General features: G+C 38.3%; 1 protein-coding gene across 1 annotated transcript; it reads right to left on the reverse strand.

Moving 5' to 3' along the window:
- Positions 1–1,539: 1,539 nt before the first annotated feature.
- htatip2 (HIV-1 Tat interactive protein 2) lies at positions 1,540–16,266 on the reverse strand. Its single transcript, XM_061974793.1, has 6 exons — positions 16,085–16,266; positions 10,524–10,716; positions 10,329–10,436; positions 5,407–5,544; positions 5,232–5,293; positions 1,540–2,571 (listed from the first exon to the last, which is right to left on the reverse strand). The coding sequence occupies exons 1-6, from the start codon at positions 16,207–16,209 to the stop codon at positions 2,352–2,354; spliced, it is 846 nt and encodes a 281-aa protein (XP_061830777.1). The 5' UTR covers positions 16,210–16,266; the 3' UTR covers positions 1,540–2,351.
- Positions 16,267–25,003: the final 8,737 nt, after the last annotated feature.

The raw sequence follows: 25,003 nt of genomic DNA on the forward strand, positions 1-25,003 counted from the left end.
ATTTTTGTGCTCTTATTGTTGAAAATATTGCTTTGATGTCGTTAGTGGGGCAGTCTCTTTGAAAAACACAAAACAGCCCAATAGATATATTGTTTGTAAGCTTTTTGCAACAGTTCTCTGGAAAATGAAAATATAAATGTTTTTTTGTTATCTAAACCAGTGGTTCTCAAATGGGGGTACGCGTACCCCTGGGGGTACTTGAAGGTATGCCAAGGGGTACGTGAGATTTTTTTTTAAATATTCTAAAAATAGCAACAATTCAAAAATCATTTATAAATATATTTATTGAATAATACTTCAACAAAATATGAATGTAAGTTCATAAACTGAACATCAAATCAAGTAGGCTATTCCATTCATTACAATGCAACAATGCAATATTCAGTGTTGACAGCTAGATTTTTTGTGGACATGTTCCATAAATATTGATGTTAAAGATTTCTTTTTTTGTGAAGAAATGTTTAGAATTAAGTTCATGAATCCAGATGGATCTCTATTACAATCCACTTTAAGTTGATGATTACTTCTATGTGTAGAAATCTTTATTGATTAATTGAATCACTTGTTTATTTTTCAACAAGTTTTTAGTTATTTGTATATCTTTTTTTCCAAATAGTTCAAGAAAGACCACTACAAATGAGCAATATTTTGCACTGTTATACAATTTAATAAATCAGAAACTGATGACATAGTGCTGTATTTTACTTCTTTATCTCTTTTTTTCAACCAAAAATGCTTTGCTCTGATTAGGGGGTACTTGAATTAAAAAAATGTTCACAGGGGGTACATCACTGAAAAAAGGTTGAGAACCACTGATCTAAACAATACACATCCTGCGAGAAAGGTGCCCAAAGTGCGGCCCAGTCGTCATTTCAAATTCTATTGCTCCCCCAACAGATGTTCTACAAATGAAATTAAACATTAGATGTAACCAAGGAGGATTGGGCCATTTTAAAAAATAGAAGAAAAAAAATTAAATGTTTGAACAAGATATCACACTGACAATAACAACTATTGCAATTATTTAAACAGCTTTGCATATATTCTTGTATTAAACTGAAGTGGTTTTAGTGTATTAAAATATGTAATCATTGGGGTTTGGTTGTTTTTCAGTTAGCAACATAACATAAAATGTTTTGGACAGACTTTATTTTTTCCAGGAAATGCACACAATGAGATAAAAAAAAACCCCCCAACTTATAACATTTTGGGACCGATCTGAATAATTTTAACTACATTACAAATCTCAATTTCTGCTATATGATTGCTCGTCCCCGCCTCCACCTACAGGGGCAAAGACAGTGGATGACTGACAAGAGGGCTTACTCTTACTGTCAAGATTCATGACTTTTTTTTTGCAGTCTGAGTGCTTTTCTAGTTCATTAAGAGGCCCATGGTTAGAATTTGTTGCAGATTTGAGTGTGTCAGTTTCCAAGTGCAAGGTAAACAACGCTGTTGCAACATTTGACTGGCTCAAGAAAAATAAATGGACCTTCTCAGAATCTCATTATGGCAAATAAACACTTTTTTGCATTCTGATACACAGACAACAAAGTTAAACATTTTTATTAGAGCTTACCGTGTTACATGAATTGTTACATGAATTGATTAACGTGGACCCCGACTTAAACAAGTTGAAAAACTTATTCGGGTGTTACCATTTAGTGGTCAATTGTACGGAATATGTACTGTACTGTGCAATCTACTAACAAAAGTCTCAATCAGTCAATCAAACTGTATTTGTAGGAGGCATTATCATATATTTAATTAGATGAATCTACAATAAATTAGATACGAATAGGCTCCAGCACCCCCCGCGACCCGAGAGGGACAAGCGGTAGAAAATAGATGGATGGATAACAATTAAATTTGCATTTTCTGAACATTTGATATATGACTTGGGAGCAATTTGAGAAACGTTGCAGGTGAAGTTAAACATTTGGTCACAAGAGGGCGCCACAACACAAGAGTTATGAGTTTATCCTTAATTAAGGCTCATATAATTATTATTTTAATAGGTGCGGTACAGTAGTAGAAAACATACAATTCAAAATGTTATTTTCATATGACGCTTTGCACAAAATTCACATGACCAGACAAAGCAAAAACAAGAGTTAGATGTCGACCCACCTTTTTATATTTAACCAACACAATAATAATACACTTGCATGTAAAAATGGCAACGTTTAAGGCATTGTATGAAGAATATATTGTGAAAAATGTAGAATAAAGTGGGTTTATATCCCTCATTTAAATATTTCAATGCAGAAAACACAGACATGAGGATGAAATGACCCTGAGCAGTATGTCGCCAACCTAAAATACGTAATGAAACTAATCTCACCTAAGAGTTACTTCTTATCACTTTCACTTCCCAGAGTGCTGATGGCTTTGTTCTCCAGGACCTCAACCTTCTGCTCGGGACGTAGCAGAGTATTTGACACCATCGCTTTGGCCACCGCTTGGATGGGGATGCACATGGACGAGGAGGAAACCGCACTGACGGCACCAAAGAACTTCCTGGCCAGCCACTCGCTAGGACGAACCTCCTGACGGTCAACCAGCAAAACCCTGTTGGAAGCAACGGGAGGACAGCAGATGATAAGACTTTGAAAAATGACGCATGATTATGTTTCCTATGACCGGTAAGTTGCAGTGTCGCATGTCATACCATTGTAAACAATAGCCACATGCAATGGTTACAATTCATATTTATGAATGGCGGCCTTTCTTTAAGAGTGTTTGTGCCCATTTTGTGTTGAGCTGTTTTAAAAGCATGTTTAATAAACAAACATTTGCAAAAATCAAACAAACTGTCCACTTGTATTTGCGATTAATGACTTTTAATTATAATTTAACTATGGAAAAAATGTGATCAATCACGATTAAAGGTTTGACAGCCCTGGTAATAACAGAAATATTTGTCTTTAAATATATGTCATGTTTTTTTGTTTTTTTTTACAAAACCCTGAAACCAATGTTCCCTCTAATTGTTCATGTGTGTGAGCAAACGCAAAAACTCCCTGAGCATTCAGTGGAGCCCATGTGAGCAACATCAGACGTGCACACTGTGGCTACACCAGCAGCACACCTGTCCCAAGCCTGACTAAATAACAAGTTCAATCTCCATCCATCCAAGCATTTTCTACCGCTTGTCCCTTCCGGGGTCGCGGGGGGTGCTGGAGCCTATCTCAGCTGCATTCGGGCGGAAGGCGGGGTACACCCTGGACAAGTCCCCACCTCATCGCAGGGCCAACACAGATAGACAGACAACATTCTCTTATTATTATAATCAAATGACAGCAGTCATTTCCATGAGGTTATTTTCGAATATAAGTGTTTAGGCCCACTAACAATGACAGTAACAAAAAATATTGTTTTTCATGAACTGTGTACTTGTATTCTTTGTCTGGGTGGAGGTTCTGCTTTGGAAATAATTTGCACCCCTTTCAGACATTGTATTTAGTTCCCATTAAGACATTCACATGTTGCACAATGAGATGTAAGCAGGGGATCATGTGTACATTCCTGCAACTTCCTGTTTGTAAAAAAAAATATTTTTTAGGGATGTCCGATAATGGCTTTTTGCCGATATCCGATATTCCGATATTGTCCAACTCTTTAATTACCGATACCGATATCAACCAATACCGATATCAACCGATATATACAGTCGTGGAATTAACACATTATTATGCCCAATTTGGACAACCGGGTATGGTGAATATAAGGTACTTTTAAAAAAAATTAATAAAATAAAGTAAGATAAATAAATTAAAAACATTTTCTTGAATAAAAAAGAAAGTAAAACAATATAAAAACAGTTACATAGAAACTAGTAATTAATGAAAATGAGTAAAATTAACTGTTAAAGGTTAGTACTATTAGTGGACCAGCAGCACGCACAATCATGTGTGCTTACGGACTGTATCCCTTGCAGACTGTATTGATATATATTGATATATAATGTAGGAACCAGAATATTAATAACAGAAAGAAACAACCCTTTTGTGTGAATGAGTGTGAATGAGTGGGGGAGGGATGTTTTTTGGGTTGGTGCACTAATTGTAAGTGTATCTTGTGTTTTTTATGTTGATTTAATTTAAAAAAAACAAAAAAAAACAAAAAAAACAAACAAAAAAAACCGATACTGATAATTTCCGATATTACATTTTAACGCATTTATCGGCCGATATCATCGGACATCTCTAATATTTTTATTAGTATTTATTTAATATACTAACAGCATTTCATGATTAATATTTATAAGTTAAGATTCCTAATAAATGACACTAGAATAAGCACACATTTGATTGGTAAATCATAGTGTAACGACCTGGAATAACACTTTAAGTGTGGTGTTGGAGTTGTCCGACTTTTTGTGTGGCTGTAAACGTATCACTGGCAAAGTGCCATATGTGCATGTGTTGGCGCAAGTGAGAAAGAGCGAGCGGCTGCTGTTGATATAACAAAGTTGCTTTTGGTATGGTTTGTACTGCAGAAAATGACCAGTTTTGCTAGATATCATTTTTTTTACTAATGTTTTGGTGATGTGTTTATGGCCGACAATAAAGAGTTTTGCTCAGTAAATTGATGGATGGAATTCATGTCCTCAAAGCGTCTCGACAGACGTTACAATATTTGAACAAACTGTTTTCTCTGTCGTGTCCGTGTTGTGTCGAAAATTGTTATGCGCTTATTTTTTTATTTGATTTTGTGCGTGGCATAGATTTGCCGTGCGCAGAGAACGCTTGAGCAGTGCACAATTGCACAGGCGCGCACCTTAGAGGGAACATTGGTTGTAACATTAGAGCAGTGCTTCTTAACCATAGGGCCCATTGTCAGGCCGCGAGCGCCCCCTAAAGGGCTGTCAAAACACATCTGCTTCTCAGCCGTAGTCCATAGAGGTACTCGGTTGTAATACCCTTTTCCACCACTTGTGGCAGTAATGGAAATATCAAACAAACAGAAGAAGTCTGGAGATAAAAAGTCACAGAGGTTTCTTAAGCGCAAAAAATAGGACTTAAGTCGTGAACCTGTATTTTAATTTGCACTTACATTAAAAAACATAGTTTTCATGATCTATTATCAATTTAGTTTAATATTTTGGCACTACAAAATTGTATGTAAATCTTATTTTTCGTCAGGTATTATTTTCTCAGTCTTTTCTTATGTATTTGGTTAGGACTTTATTTCTTACCATATGATGTATTCACTCAGTGCTAACTTACCCAGGTCTGTAAATGGCATATCTGTCAAAATCCAGTGCCTGTATATCTGCTTCCACTTCTCCCTGGAAGGAAACCCATTATTTTTAGGAATGCACAAATAATGACAATATTTGATGAGAAAGAAAGAGATAATGGCGAGAGAGGATAAGATTATTTCTGCCTAAATGTGCACCACCTTCACTTTGAGGTAGAGGAAGCTGCTGTTTTTATCAGCGCCTCTGGAAGACTGCAGATGAAATTGTGCGCAGCCTCCAGCTTTCGCCAGCTCAGCAGACTTGACAACATAGTCATGGTCAACTCGGATGAATCCTGCCTGGAACCAGAAAGACACAAAATGAGCAATAATTGTAATTATTAATAAATGCAGTGTGGCAGTACATTTAACGATTTTAGGACCCAAAGTTTTTATTTTATGTATAAATGATATATGTGAGGTTTCGAAAATTTTACAGTACGTATTATTCGCAGACGATACAAATTTATACTGTTCAGGAGATGACTTGAAAAACTTAGCCGATAGTATTGAAGAGGAAATGGTTCAACTAAAATTGTGGTTTGATTTAAATAAATTATCTTTAAATTTGGAAAATACTAAATGTATGGTCTTCAGTAAAAAAAAGAAAGGTAGAAGTTTGATATTAATAAGTTGTTTGATGGTGTTTAGTGGTGCAAGGACAAATTGTGAAGCAAAATTCAAATTAAATCAAGGAGAAATTGATAGAGTATATGAAACTAAATTCTTGGGAATAATAATTGATCATAAATTATGTTGGAAACCGCATATTGAATATATAAAGGGAAAAATATCCAAATCCATTGCTATTCTTTATAAAGTAAGGACACATGCTGAATAAGAAATGTCTGCATATGTTATATTATTCTTTTATTTTTCCACATTTAACATATTGTGTTGAAGTTTGGGGAAATGTTTATAAAACAAACGTAGACCCAATAATTAAACTTCAAAAAAGGGTCATTAGAATAATACACAAAGCGTGCTACTATGAACATAGCAATCCATTATTTATAAGTTCTAACGTGTTAAAATGTTCAGATATTGTGTTTTTAAAAGCAGTGGAAATTATGTTTCGAGTAAAGAACAACAGCCTTCCAGCTTGTAGTCTTAGGTTATTTAAATTAAGAGGAGAAAACTATACTTTACGGGGGATATTGATTTTTGAAATATGTAGAGTAAGAAGGAATATAAAATACAAATGTATTTCAGTTTTAGGTTGTTTTTTTTTTCAGTTTTAGGTATTTTTAAATAGTGGAACAAGCTCAGTGATGAGTTGAAGACATGTAGTTCTTTGTTAAGGTTTAAGAAAGCCTTGAAAGGTGAAATAATGGAAAATTATAAAATATAGCAACGATTACTTTCTTCTGGGGCTGCAACAACTAATCGATTAAATCGATTATAAAAATAATTGGCGATTAATTTAGTCATCGATTCTTTGGATCTATGCTATGCACATGTGCAGAGGCTACTTCTTTTTTTTCTAATTTTTTTTTAAATATATATATAAACCTTTATTTATAAACTGCAACATTTACAAACAGCTGAGAAACAATAATCAAAATAAATATGGTGCCAGTATGCTGTTGTTTTTCAATAAAATACTGGAAAGGATAGAAATGTAGTTTGTCTCTTCTATCCGATTATTAATCGATTAATCGAAGTAATAATCGACATATTAATCGATTATCAAATTAGGTTTCAGCCCTACTTTCTTCCCATTGATTTTTTGAACGTTGATGTTCCAGGTAATCTAATTTTCAGTGAAGGTATAAGATAGGCAAATATAAGCTTTGGCTTCAGCCTATTCCTTTTTCGGTCATTCATTTTCTTTTCTTTGTGTGTGTAAATGTGTATGATTGTTGAATATGTATAATCTGTACTGTTAAACTGATCACACAAAATGGTTGATGGTTGATTATATGACCGAAATAAACTTCTTTCAATGTCAATGTCAAATAAGTTAGTTTATCCATAAACAATGTGAAAATTGAGAAGGTGTCTGAAATCAGATTTCTTGGGGTCATGAAAAGTTGACATGGAAAGCTCATATATTGCATGTGAAAAATAAGGTATCTAAAAGCGTATTTATTTTGAACAAAGTTAAAGGGGAACATTATCACAATTTCAGAAGGGTTAAAACCATTAAAAATCAGTTCCCAGTGGCTTATTTTATTTTTCGAAGTTTTTTTCAAAATTTTACCCATCACGCAATATCCCTAAAAAAGCTTCAAAGTGCCTGATTTTAACCATCGTTATATACACCCGTCCATTTTCCTGTGACGTCACATAGTGATGCAAACACAAACAAACATGGCGCATAGAACAGCGAACTATAGCGACATTAGCTCGGATTCAGACTCGGATTTCAGCGGCTTAAGCGATTCAACAGATTACGCATGTATTGAAACGGATGGTTGTAGTGTGGAGGCAGGTAGCGAAAACGAAATTGAAGAAGAAACTGAAGCTATTGAGCCATATCGGTTTGAACCGTATGCAAGCGAAACCGACGAAAACGACACGACAGCCAGCGACACGGGAGAAAGCGAGGACGAATTTGGCGATCGCCTTCTAACCAACGATTGGTATGTGTTTGTTTGGCATTAAAGGAAACTAACAACTATGAACTAGGTTTACAGCATATGAAATACATTTGGCAACATCATGCACTTTGAGAGTGCAGACAGCCCAATTTTCATCAATTAATATATTCTGTAGACATACCCTCATCCGTGCTCTTTTCCTGAAAGCTAATCTGTCCAGTTTTGGAGTTGATGTCAGCAGGCCAGGGAAGCTAGGGTCGATATTCTTCTCTTGATCATCTTCGGTGGCATAAGGGACGGTGTGAGCCAAGACATCCAGGGGGTTTAGCTCGCTCGTCTGCGGGAACAAACTGCCGCCATTGCTTGCCGTGCTACCGAGGTCCTTTGTCCCTGAATTGCTCACACAGTCCGGCAGATTCAATGGGGGTCTGGCGGCAGATTTCTTTGACTTTATCGTTGGAAATGCATCTGCTTTGAGTGTCGCAGGATATCCACACATTCTTGCCATCTCTGTCGTAGCATAGCTTTCGTCGGTAAAGTGTGCGGAACAAACGTCCAATTTCTTGCCACTTTCGCATCTTTGGGCCACTGGTGCAACTTGAATCCGTCCCTGTTCGTGTTGTTACACCCTCCGACAACACACCGACGAGGCATGATGTCTCCAAGGTACGGAAAAAAGTCGAAAAAACGGAAAATAACAGAGCTGATTTGACTCGGTGTTTGAGAAAATGGCGGATTGCTTCCCGATGTGACGTCACGTTGTGACGTCATCGCTCCAAGAGCGAATAATAGAAAGGCGTTTAATTCGCCAAAATTCACCCATTTAGAGTTCGGAAATCGGTTAAAAAAATATATGGTCTTTTTTCTGCAACATCAAGGTATATATTGACGCTTACATAGGTCTGGTGATGATGTTCCCCTTTAAATACAGTCTCCCGTATAATACAATGAGAATTTTATATTGCTCAATTATTCTACCTTATTTCAATTATTGTGCAGAAATATGGGGTAATACATATCGCAGCAACATAATGCCTTTACTTCTTTTACAGAAAAGAGCAATTCGTATTATTTTTAAAGTAGGATATAGAGACCACACAAATCCACTCTTCATTAGGTCAGGATTATTAATACTAAAATACATTGTATAATTGCATACTCTATTAGTGATGTTCAAAGCTGGAAATAAAGTTCTTCCAAAGGACTTACAAAAGTTATTCGTGTTCACGTCTGAAAATGAGAATCACAGAAGGCCGTATGACTTTAAACATCCAAGAGCGGGAACAAATTTGAAACAAATGTGCTTGTCTGTTGCTGGTGTGAAAGCATGGAATTCTCTAAAGAAAGAATAAAAGTTGCAAGAATATTTTCTAAATTAAAAAGTGTTACAAAAAAGAGACAACTGGCATTATATCTAACTGATTATTGATTTTGATTGGACGTGTCATTGTGAAAATACTTAAAGAAAAATTAAAAAGTATGTTGGAGTTCGGGTGTTGGTGGAGGGAACAGTGATAAAGTCTAAAATAATTTGTGTTAAAAAAGGGGGCAGATAAATATAAGAACATTATTCTTCCATCTGCTCCTTTCTGATCATGGAAATGTATAAAAAAACAACAACAAAAAACAATGAAAGTGTGAACTAGCGATGTCTGATAATGGCTTTTTTGCCGATATCCGATATTGTCCAACTCTTAATTACCGATTCCGATATCAACCGATACCGATATATACAGTCGTGGAATTAACACATTATTATGCCTAATTTTGTTGTGATGCCCCGCTGGATGCATTAAACAATGTAACAAGGTTTTCCAAAATAAATCAACTCAAGTTATGAAAAAAAAATGCCAACATGGCACTGCCATATTTATTATTGAAGTCACAAAGTGCATTATTTTTTTTAACATGCCTCAAAACAGCAGCTTGGAATTTGGGACATGCTCTCCCTGAGAGAGCATGAGGAGGTTGAGGTGGGTGGGGTACGGGGGGTAGGGGGTAGCGGGGGGGTGTATATTGTAGTGTACCGGAAGAGTTGGTGCTGCAAGAGATTCTGGGTATTTGTTCTGTTGTGTTTATGTTGTGTTACGGTGCGGATGTTCTCCCGAAATGTGTTTGTCATCCTTGTTTGGTGTGGGTTCACAGTGTGGCGCATATTTGTAACAGTGTTAAAGTTGTTTATACGGCCACCCTCAGTGTGACCTGTATGGCTGTTGACCAAGTATGCCTTGCATTCTCTTGTGTGTGTGAAAAGCCATAGATATTATGTGACTGGGCCGGCACGCAAAGGCAGTGCCTTTAAGGTTTATTGGAGCTCTGTACTTCTCCCTACATCCGTGTACACAGCGGCGTTTTAAAAAGTCATACATTTTACTTTTTGAAACAGATACCGATAATTTCCGATATTACATTTTAAAGCATTTATCGGCCGATAATATCGGCAGTCCGATATTATCGGACATTCCTAGTGTGAACTGTACGTGGCTTGTATATCTGCATTTTCGTGATAGGAATAAAAAGAAACGATGATGATGAACTCACAGCCCCGGCTTTGGCCCTGGTCGTTCCCAGGCAGCAGTAGCCAACATCATGACCCTGGAAAGCAGCAGCGTAATCATCGAGCTTCTCAAAGTCCACCACTTCTTGGACCTGAAGACGGAAAATGTGACAAAGTGAAGAAAATAGCAGACATTATGCACGCCCACCGCAACAAAGATTGCCGGTTGGTCAACTGACCAGATTTTCGTATGCTTTGTCCTCAAAGGAGAGCTGTCTCCTCCCAATGAGGGTGATCTTGGAGAAGATGTTGCGCTTTAGCAAGTCTTGAAGCAACACCATGCCAGTTTCCCCAGAGGCTCCCAGGATGAAGCAGCTCTTATTCTGCTGCCTGAAATCTTCCTCCAAGTTTTTTATGTCTGCTGTGGCCATTCTGTGTGCCAAAACAAAATGGTTACCATGCAATGTGCATTTTTGTTTGATTGTTATGATTGTTTATTGATTCACAATTTACAAGAACCCATTTTTTTTTAAAACACATGTATCTAGTACGTGGGTATTGCCAAGGTCAATGCAGAGGGAGCCGTATTGTAGATACGTATGGTACTTTGGTTAGGGCGAGCAAACACATTCCAAAGATTTGTCTGCTCAATTGATCATAAATTTGCCTTGCAGAGCGGAGAGCTTCTCCAAGATGTTATCCAATTCGCAATTCAATTTAGAAAATGCCAAAGTCTGAGTGGCCACAGCTCTGCCCAAACCATCCATTCCAACAGGCAACCTTTGGAATCCTTGAACATATGCCATCGTCTTCCGAAATTGTCGAAAGTGATGGCTGTCCAGAGTCGGGACCTGGGGTGGACCGCTCGCCTGTGCATCGGTTGGGGACATGAACTCTCATTATTTAGTTAGATCCACTATGGACTGGATTCTCATTATTTCGTTAGATCCACTATGGACTGGACTTTCACAATATTATGCAAGACCCACTCGACGGCCCTTGCATCCGGTGTCCCCTAGAGGGGTCGGGGGGGTCACCCACATTTGCGGTCCTCTCCAAGGTTTCTCATAGTCATTCATATTGACATCCCACTGGGTTGTGAGTTTTTCCTTTCCCTTATGTGGGCTCTGAATCGAGGATGTCGTTGTGGCTTGTGCAGCCCTTTGAGATACTTGTGATTTAGGGCTATATAAATAAACATTGATTGATTGAATGATCAATAGACAGTTCAAAAGAGATACATATCTTATTTTTAAGCCGTCTACTATCTTACTCGTTGCACGTGTACAAGTCATTTTGTATCCAGTTTTTAAAATGTTTTATTCAGTATTGTCAAATGATTATTTTCTTATTCTTTCTTCTTGAATTTGGATTAATCACGATTAATTTGCTAAAATAGTTCGCCAGCGCTGTTTGTTGTCCACTACTTGTTTTCGATGGGCTCGTAGCGTTCTTTCTAGAAACCTGTTATGCTATAAGTATTTTCAAATTTGTTGCGCTTCAATAACAGAGTTAATCGCTGCAATATATGGACATTCCATTGGTTTTATCTAGTGCTGTCAAATTATTAATCTAAAAAAAAAACAGATTGATCACACTATTGTGGGCAGCCGAAGTCACACCTGTGCAATAATCATGCTGTTTAATCAGCGTCTTGATATGCCACACCCGTGAGGTGGGATGGATTATCTTGGCAAAGAAGAAATGCTCACTAACACAGATTTAGAATAGGTATTTTGTGTATATAGTAAAAAGTTTTAGAAATTTAAATTCAACTCGTGAAAAATGGGAGCAAAAACAAAAGTGTTGCCTTTATATTTTTGTTCAGAATATTGACATTTTCCGATTCAACCAGTACTCGCACCACAAAGCTCTGACAACATTTGTCAAGTTTACACTTGACATACAGTACAGGCCAAAAGTTTGGACACACCTTCTCATTTCAATGTGTTTTCTTTATTTTTATGACTATTTACATTGTAGATTGTCACTGAAGGCATCAAAACGATGACACCTGTGTAGTGAAAACCATTTCAGGTGACTATCTCTCGAAGCTCATCGAGAGAATGCCAAGAGTGTGCGAAAAAGTGATCAGAGCAAAGGGTGGCTATTTTGAAGAAACTAGAATATAAAACATGTTTTCAGTTATTTCACCTTTTTTTGTTAAGTACATAACTCCACATGTGTTCATTCATAGTTGTGATGCCTTCAGTGACCATCTACAACGTAAATAGTCATGAAAATAAAGAAAACACATTGAATGAGATGGTGTGTCCAAAGTTTTGGCTTGTACTGCACATCCCCTGCCAAACATCTACGGTGAATAAAGTGTTCCATGGAATTCCTATTATAATACAAGTTATACATTTACATGTGAGTCTGCCAAATAATTCTTTCAAATGATCGATTCGCACACCGATTTTTTTGGAGCCGCTGATTGCCGAGTCCGACCAGCCTTGTTTCCTCAAATTGTCTGTCACTTTCAAAGCTAATTTCATGAATTTAATCAATTAAAATACACTGTCACTAAAAAACCATTGTTTTCTGTTTCTTTGTTTAGCAACACTTTTCAATGATACTACCCTTCTTAAAATGGGGTAAAGATTAACCCTGTAACACCCCTTGTTGTAAAATTACAACATTACCTTTAACCATCCTAAAAAACAATCTGTTATATATATTTTTTTACCACATTTACATAGTCATTGGGTCCTATTGTTCAGTCTCACAAGGCTATTGGATCGTACATTTGTTTATAAGTCACGCCTTCTGGCCATGAACTCACACAACCTCTCAAGGTTTCCTTCGAATAAAATCTATTTGTTTCATTGGACTGGATTCATCAAATTCAAGTAATTAAAATGTCTTTTATACATTTTTTGGTTGTTATTACAATGTCTAGAGAATGTACATATGTAGTTATTGTGGAACATATGCATCAAATTTCATTTAGAACTTGTTATATAATTGTTGCAGCTATACAACACTGGGTGAATGTGGTAGTCAAATAGCTGGCTTGTTGCAGTGGGCTCAAACACGTTGTATTCCCTCCACTACATCACTGGCTGAAGTATTTTCTCTATACATGGATAGTATACATTCTACAGACATTTTACAGACAACAGGGACTGTTTTTAGGACTTTCACCACCAATAAAAGTCTTCATGACCAATGTCATGAAAAGCAAAAAAGAGGGGGGAAAAGCGTTTTTTAAGAGTTTTATCTTGTTTCATATTATTTATATTTGTAATAAATGACTTCATAAATATATAACTAATGTGTGATTATTATTAATGGTTTATGCCAGGGGTGTCAAATTCAAATACAGAGTGGGCCAAAATTTAAAACTGAACAAAGCCGCGGGCCAAGGTTGAACAAATTACCCAAACAAGTTTTGCATTGAATATTGAACAAGGAAGGCTTATATAACTTTATAGTGACTTGCAAAATCGAGTTTCAAATAATAATAATAATAATTCAAAAATATCAATGTCATATCAAATAAAATTTAAATACAAATTGAATGCCTCTTTTCTATTTGCAGCCTTCTGAGGTAAATATCAAAATAAACTTTTTCCACAGGCTAATAATACATTTGAAAATAAAATAACAATAATGAACGAATCAAACATTCAAGCCTTGAAGTAGCAAGAGAAAGTGCATGAATAAAACATTAATTATTGCTCAGTTTGCTACACTGATTTGCTTTAACACTGAAGATGGAAGAAGCAACGCTTATATAACTTAATAGTGCAAAATAAACTTTCAAAAAACAAACGAAAAAACATCAATGGTATATTAAATAAAATTTTAATGAAAAATTGAATGCCTCTTTTCTATTTGCAGCCTTCTGAGGTAAATATCAACATTAACTTTTTCCACAGGCTAATAAATTTGAAAATAAAATAACAATGAATAAATCAACCATTCAGGACTTTTTACTGCTCAGTTTGCAACACACTGATCTAATCTGATGTGCCCAAGCCAGATACCTGCCATCTTTTCTGGGATGCTAGTTCATTAATGTCGGGGCTCATGTGAGCGGGGTTGGGGGGCGGGGTTTGGTGGTAGCGGGGGTTAGTTAGTGCTGCAAGGGGTTCTGGGTATTTGTTCTGTTGTGTTTATGTTGTGTTACGGTGCGGATGTTCTCCCGAAATGTGTTTGTCATTCTTGTTTGGTGTGGTTTCACAGTGTGGTGCATATTTGTAACAGTGTTAAAGTTGTTTATGCGGCCACCCTCAGTGTGACCTGTATGGCTGTTGACCAAGTGTGCGTTTGCATTCACTTATGTGTGTGTAGAAGCCGCACATATCATGTGACAGGGGCCGGCACTCTGTTTGTATGGAGGAAAAGCAGACGTGACGACAGGTTGTAGAGGATGCTCATATTGTTGTCCGGGTGGAAATCGGGAGAAATTCGAGAGAATGGTTGCCCCGGGAGACTTTAGAGAGGGGCATTGAAAATCGGGAGGGTTGGCAAGTATGAGTATTAGCGGTGAATGCTGTGTTACATACCGGCGGGCCAGCTCTAATGTTAATTTGATATTGCCTCAAGGGCCAAATTAAATTACACGGCAGGCCAAATTTGGCCCGCGGGCCAGAGTTTGACACCCATGGTCTATACCGTTATGGGGCTAAGTAAGCAATCAAATCCACCCTGCAAATGAACTCTTAGTTCAGACAACGTGAGTACAAATACAGAAATTCTGCTCCCATCAAAGCCCAATGTTGCAATATTACAACATTTCTCTAAAAACATACATAAACATTTTATTTATTTTTTTAACTCTTCAATTTCTGCATCAAATGCCTCCTACAACAACATCTGAAAGGTCAAACAATTTTTTTTAGGTTTTTCTATATTTGGGTCTTACAGAGTTAAGAAAGTAATTTAAAAAGGTCACACCCTGAATCTTGAGCACAATTGATTTTGTATTAAAGAAGTTGACCAAAAATGTGTGCATTTTCACCGTTTTAAATATTAGTAACGTTCTTCATATTTATCACAGCAAAACGTCACTCGAATCGTCCATACAAGTCCTGTCTGATAATTCTGGTTTAATGTAAATCAGTTCATTTCTAAAACTATACACACATCTACTAGTAAACGTGCCAAAAAATGTTGTTTGTCATATTTGTTAATTTGTCAATGCAACATTAACAAGTCAGTGGACATTTATTGAAAAGTTTGAAAACAAATAATGTATTGGCACCTGTTTTCAATTTACAGAGCTTGGTGAAGGACGGTAATTAGGTTATTTCAGTGTACAAATACAGTTAATACTGCTTGATGACAAATGTTATATGTCCAAATGAAAGGGACAAGCGGTAGAAAATATATGGATGGACTTATAACTGTTAATAGTGTGGACAACACAACACGCCCTGAGATCGGTAGGTCGTGAGTTCAAACCATACCTAAGACTATAAAAATGGGACCCTGCTTGACACTCAGCATCAAGGGTTGGAATTGGAGGTTAAAACACCAAAATGATTCCCGAGCGCAGCCACCGCTGCTGCTCACAGCTCCCCTCACCTCACAGGAGGTGGGACAAGGGGACTGAACGCTTTTTTTTTTTTTTTTACATAACTCATGTATGGGATCCAATTTAGTTTCCGGTGTATGCGTTTACTATTAAAACATGTTTAATTACGTTCTGTTGTTAGGTTTGATGTTTGTTCGCCCCTTTCCGTGTACACTAATAATGTGTTTGTCGCTGACGTAACCACTTAGCTTTAGCAACAACAAGATAGTATCCGTATTTCCGGGTGTCAGACAGCGGCGTCGCGTTCATCGTTACCTGGTGATGTGAACTGGTTCGGGGTCGTCAAAATACTTCAGAAAAGCTGCGACGAAGACAACCGAGAGAGCTAAAAAGGTTGTTAGTTTTCCTAACGTGGCGCCCAGTAGTTTTAGATAAGACATTACATGGAGAGGAGCACTTCCTGGTTGCCCTGCGCCGGGCTCTTCCCGCGTCTCTGATTGGCTGATAAATGCGGAAGAGCCAGCTATCACAGACAAGCGTTTTTTATTTTATTTTATTTATTTATTTATTTTATTGAACAAACATAGATTTTTAATTCACACAAAAGTCAAGGCACTTTCAACACCAAGGAAAGAAAACACAAGCAAATACAGGCTACCTAAATACAGGCTACCTAAATCACTTTAAATGTTTATTAAATACTTTTGTACTCTTAATCGTTCTCCAAGATTTGATTGATAATTGTAACCCATTAAATCGACATTTATGCAGAACATTTTTTGCCTGGAGCATAATAATGTTGACAAACATTTCTATGTTACAGTCGTTTATAAAAATACCAAATTTCATCTCTTCTATAGTGAATGGGGACATCTCCACACCCTTGTTTCTGAGCCAATCTCTGATCTCCTCCCAAAACACATGTACACTCTCACATTCCACAGATGATCCTCTACAGAATGGGTGTCAAACTCTGGCCCGCGGGCCAAATTTGGCCTGCCGTGTAATTTAATTTGGCCCTTGAGGCAATATCAAATTAACATTAGAGCTGGCCCGCCGGTATTATACAGCGGCGGTGCCGCTGTAACACCGCATTCACCGCTAATACTCATACTTGCCAACGCTCCCGATTTTCAATGCCCCTCTCGAAAGTCTCCCGGGGCAACCATTCTCCCGAATTTCTCCCGATTTCCACCCGGACAACAATATTGGGGGCGTGCCTTAAAGGCACTGCCTTTAGCGTCCTCTACAACCTGTCGTCACGTCTGCTTTTCCTCCATACAAACAGCGTGCCGGCCCCTGTCACATGATATGTGCGGCTTCTACACACACATAAGTGAATGCAAGGCATACTTGATCAACAGCCATACAGGTCACACTGAGGGTGGCCGCATAAATAACTTTAACACTGTTACAAATATGCGCCACACTGTGAAACCACACTAAACAAGAATGACAAACACTTTTCGGGAGAACATCCACACTGTAACACAACATAAACACAACAGAACAAATACCCAGAACCCCTTGCAGCACTAACTCGCTACAATATACACCCCCCGCTACCACCACACCCCGCCCCTCCAACCCCGCCTACCTGTGCCTCGACATTAATGAACTAGCATCCAAGAAAAGATGGCAGGTATCTGGCACACATTAGATTAGATCAGTGTGTCGCAAACTAAGCAGTAAAAAGGCCTGAATGGTTGATTTATTCATTGTTATTTTATTTTAAAATTTATTAGCCTGTGGAAAAAGTTAATGTTGATATTTACCTCAGAAGGCTGCAAATAAAAAAGAGGCATTCATATTTTTATTTAAATTGTATTTAATATACCATTGATGTTTTTTCGTTTGTTTTTTGAAAGTTGATTTTGCACTATTAAGTTATATAAGCGTTGCTTGTTCCATATTCAGTGTTAAAGCAAATCAGTGTAGCAAACTGAGCAATAATTAACGTTTTATTCATGCACTTTCTCTTGCTACTTCAAGGCTTGAATGTTTGATTCGTTCATTATTGTTATTTTATTTTCAAATGTATTATTAGCCTGTGGAAAAAGTTTATTTTGATATTTACCTCAGAAGGCTGCAAATAGAAAAGAGGCATTAAATTTGTATTTAAATGTTATTTAATATGCCATTGATATTTTTGAATTATTATTATTTGTATTTGAAACTCGATTTTGCATGTCACTATAAAGTTATATAAGCCTTGCTTGTTCAATATTCAATGCAAAACTTGTTTGGGTCCCTATTAAAAGGTTAATTTGTTCAACCGTGGCCCGCGGCTTTGTTCAGTTTTAAATTTTGGCCCACTCTGTATTTGAGTTTGACACACCTGCTCTACAGCTCCACAGATATAACAGCCATCAAAAAATCCTTTGAAGGGTATATTCCATTAATAACTTTATATTGTATTTCTTTAATCTTGGGAATAATTGGGTATGTAATATATATTGTCCTTATTTTCCTTAGCCCAACTTTTGTAAACTTCTTCAGGATATATTGTCTATGAACTGTGCTTGGAAAATATTATTTCACTAAAACTGCCCTCATATATTTGTTAAAACATTTTTCATCACAGAAATGAACATCGCAGACAAGCGTGTTGCTTTACAAACGAGGTTAGTCCACTGCAATAGTGTATTTATTTCATTTGTGCAGTGCAATAATCAACTAAACAGATCTTATTTTATCTACTATGTTATTATTTATTTACAATTTTCGTGTAATCTGTGATGCAAATATGCCAGTGAAATTGTTACACCAAACATTACAGAACATATCACTATGTATTAATTGTATTGTTTGGACAGACTATTAAATTTACTAGAATATTTTTTATTTTCTGGGTCAGAAACTTGGCAGTACATCAGAACACAACATATGTAAATTATATTCAAAGTTATCTTTTCTGACTGTTAAAATGTACTTTTAATATTAGTAAAGGAGCATTTGGTCGTCTAGGGTGGGCTAAGGTTACTTAAGGGACTATTTCAATGAACAATTAAAAAAAGGTGTTACTGCATTTTTAGCGATATTTTTTGATAACATTGAAATTTGTTTTTACTACATTGTTTTTGTTCAAATGTAATGTAAGTCTGTATAAATTGCAGATACTCCATCTATCCCATCCATTTTCTACCGCTTGTCCCTTTGCGACTTAATGCTTCCGCATGTTATTTAAAGCATATTCAATGTTTTTTTTTTTTGTTTTTGTTTTTTTTGCCTAGATTAAGCATTTTCAAATATAAAAATGGCTAACTGAAAAAAAAAATATCATGACTGCAATAATATTGGCCACTCATTATGTGCAGTGATAACATGTTGGGGAATACACTATTAAGGGATGAGAAAAAAATATTTAAATAGTCTAAAAAATATATACATTATTATTATTTTTTTACATCTGTCCCATCCAGCCACTCAGGCAAATCATATTGTTATTGTTGATGCCCATATGTGTTGTACAGAGAATTTGGCAGTACATCTAACCGGCGTCACAACCACAGACCACGTGCAACCACACCAGCCCAGGACCTCAACAACCAGCAGGTGCACCTCCATGTTCGTCTGAGACCGAAAGTGAGTGTGGGATATTTCTCTTGTTACCTTATTTGTATTTGACTTTAAATGTTTGGATATATTTAGTGTTTGGCGCAGCCGGGCTGGAGAAAGACTGGATAGAAAGAGGGGGAAAAAAGAAGACTTGTGGGGACAAGAGGGAGACAAGTCAGAGAGAGACAACAACAACAAACAACAAAAGAACTACATCAGTAAATACAATATATACAAATATGACACAAGTAATTATGAAGAAAAACAAATTAGTGAAGTAGAGCAGTTTTGACAGTGAACATTATTGCATTACGATTGAAACAATAATAATACCGATAGAAATAACAATATTGATAAAGAATAACAATATTTACCTTTATTATCACTGTTACGATCCGGATGGTTCATTTCCTCTTTGGCCCGGAGGACACGACGTCCACAGTTTCCAAAAACTATTTCAAATGTGGACTTGTGAGAACACAGAACACTTTTCCACTTTGCATCAGTCCATCTTAGATGAGTTCGGGCCCAGCAAAGCCGGCAGCGTTTCTGGGTGTTGTTGATAAATGGCTTTCGCTTTGCATAGTAGAATTTTAACTTGCACTTACAGATGTGGCGACAAGCTGTAGTTACTGACAGTGGTTTTCTGAAGCGTTCCTGATCCCATGTGGTGATATCCTTTACACACTGATGTCGCTTTTTGTTGCAGTACCGCCTGAGGGATCGAAGGTCCGTAATATCATCGCTTACGTGCCGTGATTTCTCCATATTCTGTGAACCTCTTGATGATATTAGTATGGTGAAATGCCTAAATTCCTTGCAATAGCTCGTTGAGAAATGTTGTTCTTAAAATGTTCCACAATTTGCTCACGCATTTGTTCACAAAGTGGAGACCCTCGCCCCATCCTTGTTTGTGAATGACTGAGCATATCATGGAAGCTGCTTTTATACCCAATCATGGCACCCACCTGTTCCCAATTAGCCTGTTCACCTGTGGGATGTTCCAAATAAGTGTTTGATGAGCTATCCTCAACTCTCTCAGTCTTTTTTGCCACTTGTGCCAGCTTTTATTGAAATATGTTGCAGGCATCAAATTCCAAATGATCTAATATTTGCATAAAATAACAGCGTTTTCCAGTTCGAACATTAAGTATGTTGTCTTTGCAGTCTATTCAATTGAATATAGGTTGAAAAGGATTTGCAAATCATTGTATTCTGTTTTTATTTACCATTTAAACAAGGTGCCAACTTCACTGGTTTTGGGGTTTGTAAATAATTGAATTACTAAAGAGAGGTGAGAAAGAGGAGCGGACTATATTAACCGTTTACATTGTTATGGTACAACTAGATTTAGTTTTAGTAGTGTGTCGTTTTTTTTGGTTATTTGTGATTTAGTACGTATAAGTCACACCGGCCGAAAATGCATAATAAAGAAGGAAAAAAACATATATACCGTATTTTCGGCACTATAAGGCGCACCGGATTATAAGCCGCATCTTCAATGAATGGCCTATTTTAAAACTTTGTTCATATATAAGGCGCACCGCATTATAAGGCGCATAGAATAGACGCTACAGTAGAGGCTGGGGTTACGTTATGCATCCCGTAGTTGCGAGACCTGTTGTGGCTCAATATTGGTCCATATATAAGGCGCACCGGATTATAAGGCGCACTGTCAGCTTTTGAGAAAATTGGAGGTTTTTAGGTGCGCCTTATAGTGCGGAAAATACAGTAAGTCGCACTGGAGTATAAGTCCCATTTTTGGGGGAAATGTATTTGATAAAACCCAACACTAAGACTAGACATTTGAAAGGCAATTTAAAATAAATAAAGAATAGTGAACAACAGGCTGAATAAGTGTACGTTATATGAGGCATAAATAACCAACTGAGAACGTGCCTGGTATGTTAACGTAACATATTATGGTAAGAGTCATTCAAATAACTATAACATATAGAACATGCTATACGTTTACCAAACAATCTGTCACTCCTAATTGCTAAATCCCATGAAATCTTATACGTCTAGTCTCTTGCGTGAATGAGCAAAATAATATTATTTGATATTTTACGGTAATGTCTTAATAATTTCACACATAAGTCGCTCCTGAGCACTGTAACGCCGTTAGTTTTCGGCGGTAACTAATAATCTAACGCGTTATTTTTTATATTCAGTAACTCAGTTACCGTTACTACATGATGCGTTACTGCGTTATTTTACGTAACTTTTGATGTAGTATCGGCTAGAAACAAAAGCGCTGCGGTGTCGTTCTTCTGAATCTTCCTCTGTCACAAGCCGGAGAGAAGAAAAGAGGCGTGGTCTATGTGTGTGTGGGTGTGGGGAGGGGAGGCACACACATGATCCGCGGTTTGATATATGAAACAAAACAAAAAAAAGTTGTTGGCACGTTCAGTCCACACACAGCGTGGTCATGGCGAGCGGAGTAACGGAGGAGCTTGAACGCCCCGCGCCATTGAATTTGTGTTTATAGGTGCAGACTCGGTTGTGCAAAACGAGGGTTTTAAACACATGCTGAACGTGCTTGAGCCACGTTACGACATCCCGTCGCGCACCCACTTCAGCGATAAGATTGTGCCAGGTCTTTATGAGCAGGAGAAGAAAAAAGTTGTGGATGAACTATCCCGAGCATCATCTGTTGCGCTCATGACAGACGGGTGGACGTCCAGGGGAACTATAAGCGCTCACTTCATCACAGCAGACTGGGAGATGAGAAGACACGCCCCCTCTACGAGAGTCACCTTGCGCAGGTACTGACACAAGCAGTGGAGGAATGGAAGATAAAGATATCCCAGTCACACGTGATAATGCCAAAAATCAAATAATTACAGTGAATGAGGCAGGACTGGGACCACAGATAGGTGCTTTGCACATGTAGTGAATTTGGCATCACAGAAGGGAATCTCAGTCAATAGGATGGAGCGCCTCTTTGGGAGGATCAGGAAGGTTTCTTACTTCCACCCAAGCACAACAGCTGCTCATGTGCTTAAGACAAAGCAAGAAATGCTAAAGCTGCCTACTCATAAGCTCATACATGATGTCCCAACAAGGTGGAACGCCACTTATGATATGTTGGAGCAGCAGGCAGCTATATACTCTGCATTGACCCACGACACCCTGAAGACATCATCACCCTGTCTGATGATGATGTGAGAGTGGCAGATGAGGTCCTCCAGGTGCTTAAACCCCTCAAAAGTGTTCCATCTCTACTGAGCACTGAAACTTCATCATCTGTGTCAATGATCCTGCCACTGAAAACAAGGATTCTACAATCCATGGCTCCAAGTGTGGAAGATAGCAGCATCACTCCAGATGTCAGGCTTTATTTCACTACCTATGTTTAAAGAAAGATGATGTGCCTTCTTATGTTGCACTTTAACTTGTTTTTTTATTAATGGTCACTGGTCCATGTCACTGGTCCACGTTTCCAGTGAGGGTTGGACTCCGCCAAGGCTGCCCTTTGTCACCGATTCTGTTCATAACTTTTATGGACAGAATTTCTAGGCGCAGTCAAGGCGTTGAGGGGATCTGGTTTGGTGGCTGCAGGATTAGGTCTCTGCTTTTTGCAGATGATGTCGTCCTGATGGCTTCATCTGGCCAGGATCTTCAGCTCTCACTGGATCGGTTCGCAGCTGAGTGTGAAGCGACTGGGATGAGAATCAGCACCTCCAAGTCCGAGTCCATGGTTCTCGCCCGGAAAAGGGTGGAGTGCCATCTCCGGGTTGGGGAGGAGATCTTGCCCCAAGTGGAGGAGTTCAAGTACCTCGGAGTCTTGTTCACGAGTGAGGGAAGAGTGGATCGTGAGATCGACAGGCGGATCGGTGCGGCGTCTTCAGTAATGCGGACGCTGTATCGATCCGTTGTGGTGAAGAAGGAGCTGAGCCGGAAGGCAAAGCTCTCAATTTACCGGTCGATCTACGTTCCCATCCTCACCTATGGTCATGAGCTTTGGGTTATGATCGAAAGGACAAGATCACGGGTACAAGCGGCCGAAGTGAGTTTCCTCCGCCGGGTGGCGGGGCTCTCCCTTAGAGATAGGGTGAGAAGCTCTGCCATCCGGGAGGAGCTCAAAGTAAAGCCGCTGCTCCTCCACATCGAGAGGAGCCAGATGAGGTGGTTCGGGCATCTGGTCAGGATGCCACCCGAACGCCTCCCTAGGGAGGTGTTTAGGGCACGTCCGACCGGTAGGAGGCCGCGGGGAAGACCCAGGACACGTTGGGAAGACTATGTCTCCCGGCTGGCCTGGGAACGCCTCGGGGTCCCACAGGAAGAGCTGGACGAAGTGGCTGGGGAGAGGGAAGTCTGGGCTTCCCTGCTTAGGCTGCTGCCCCCGCGACCCGACCTCGGATAAGCGGAAGAAGATGGATGGATGGATGGATGGTCCATGTTTAAAGAAAGGAGGAATGCCTTTTTATGTTGCACTGTTTTTCATTAATTATGTTAAAAATAAAATAAAAATGCATGTCAAGTTGATCAACAGATTGTATTATTCTCCAGTGCAATAACAGTACTGAAATGAAGGCTAAAAGGGCATTAATGGGAGCTTTAAAAAAAAAAAGAAGAAAAAAATAAGTAACTAAATAGTTACTTTTCACAATAACGCATTACTTTTTGGTGTAAGTAACTGAGTTAGTAACTGAGTTACTTTTGAAATAAAGTAACTAGTTACTGGTTTTCAGTAACTAACCCAACACTATAAGTCGCACCAAACTATGAAAAAAACTGCGACTTATAGTCCGAAAAATACGGTATGTATGAATATATTGCACCAACACGACTTGAGTAACTTGTGAGTGACGTGACTCTGTAGTGTGAATCAAACCTTAAAAATGCCTTTCCCTTTTCCTCGGAGCTTCAGGGGGTTTCATTAGGCAAAAGCTGCACACAAAGAAGGCAAGTCCAGTCACATGCAATGAATTCATCAACTCCCCATGTTTTTAACACCCCTGCCACTTGGAACACAAGGAATCGACCCAATCTAATAGAATCTGATGGCGCCAGGGATGAGCCTGTAAAGATGTCAGCAGTAAGAGACAGAAAGAAAAGAGGCCTTAAACTGGCACTCTGCTCAAATGAAATGTCGCCTCTTTGTTCCTGAGCCGCGGGTGCTAATTGGGCCTAGCGGTGGGGAGGAAAGCTGCCGCTGGGCTCCTGTCCGTCGCACCTGTTGGGTCATTGTCTCAAGCATTGATCGGACAGGAAGTTGGAGTAAGAAGGCTTATGGCTCACTGGGTGCGTGGCAGAAACGTGGTTCAATTTCCTTTTTACAGCTTCGCTGCTGGAGGTGGGAATACCAATGGTGGCGAGTGGTCAATTGCGTTTGACCATTGTGTGGCTTTTAGCAAAGGACGTATAGAATTCTCGTTGAGCACTTCAATCACTGTCCTTCTGCCGTCTCTTAACTTTGCACACACACTTGACGTACAATTTTAACTGAGGCTTTACTTTCAGTCAACTTATATTTGTAATAACACTCATTTCAATTGATAAGACCACTTTACTTTCTAAGCAACATCATCACCGAGATAGACATGACCTAAAATTGTTATTCGCCGTATTTTCGGGACTATAGAGTGTAGGGGTGTGGGAAAAAATCGATTCGAATTCAAATCGCCATTCTCACGTTGTACGATTGATTCAGTATCGATTCTAATTTTT

The sequence above is a fragment of the Nerophis lumbriciformis genome, linkage group LG15 (genome assembly GCF_033978685.3).
Source record: "Nerophis lumbriciformis linkage group LG15, RoL_Nlum_v2.1, whole genome shotgun sequence".
Classification (NCBI taxonomy): domain Eukaryota; kingdom Metazoa; phylum Chordata; class Actinopteri; order Syngnathiformes; family Syngnathidae; genus Nerophis; species Nerophis lumbriciformis.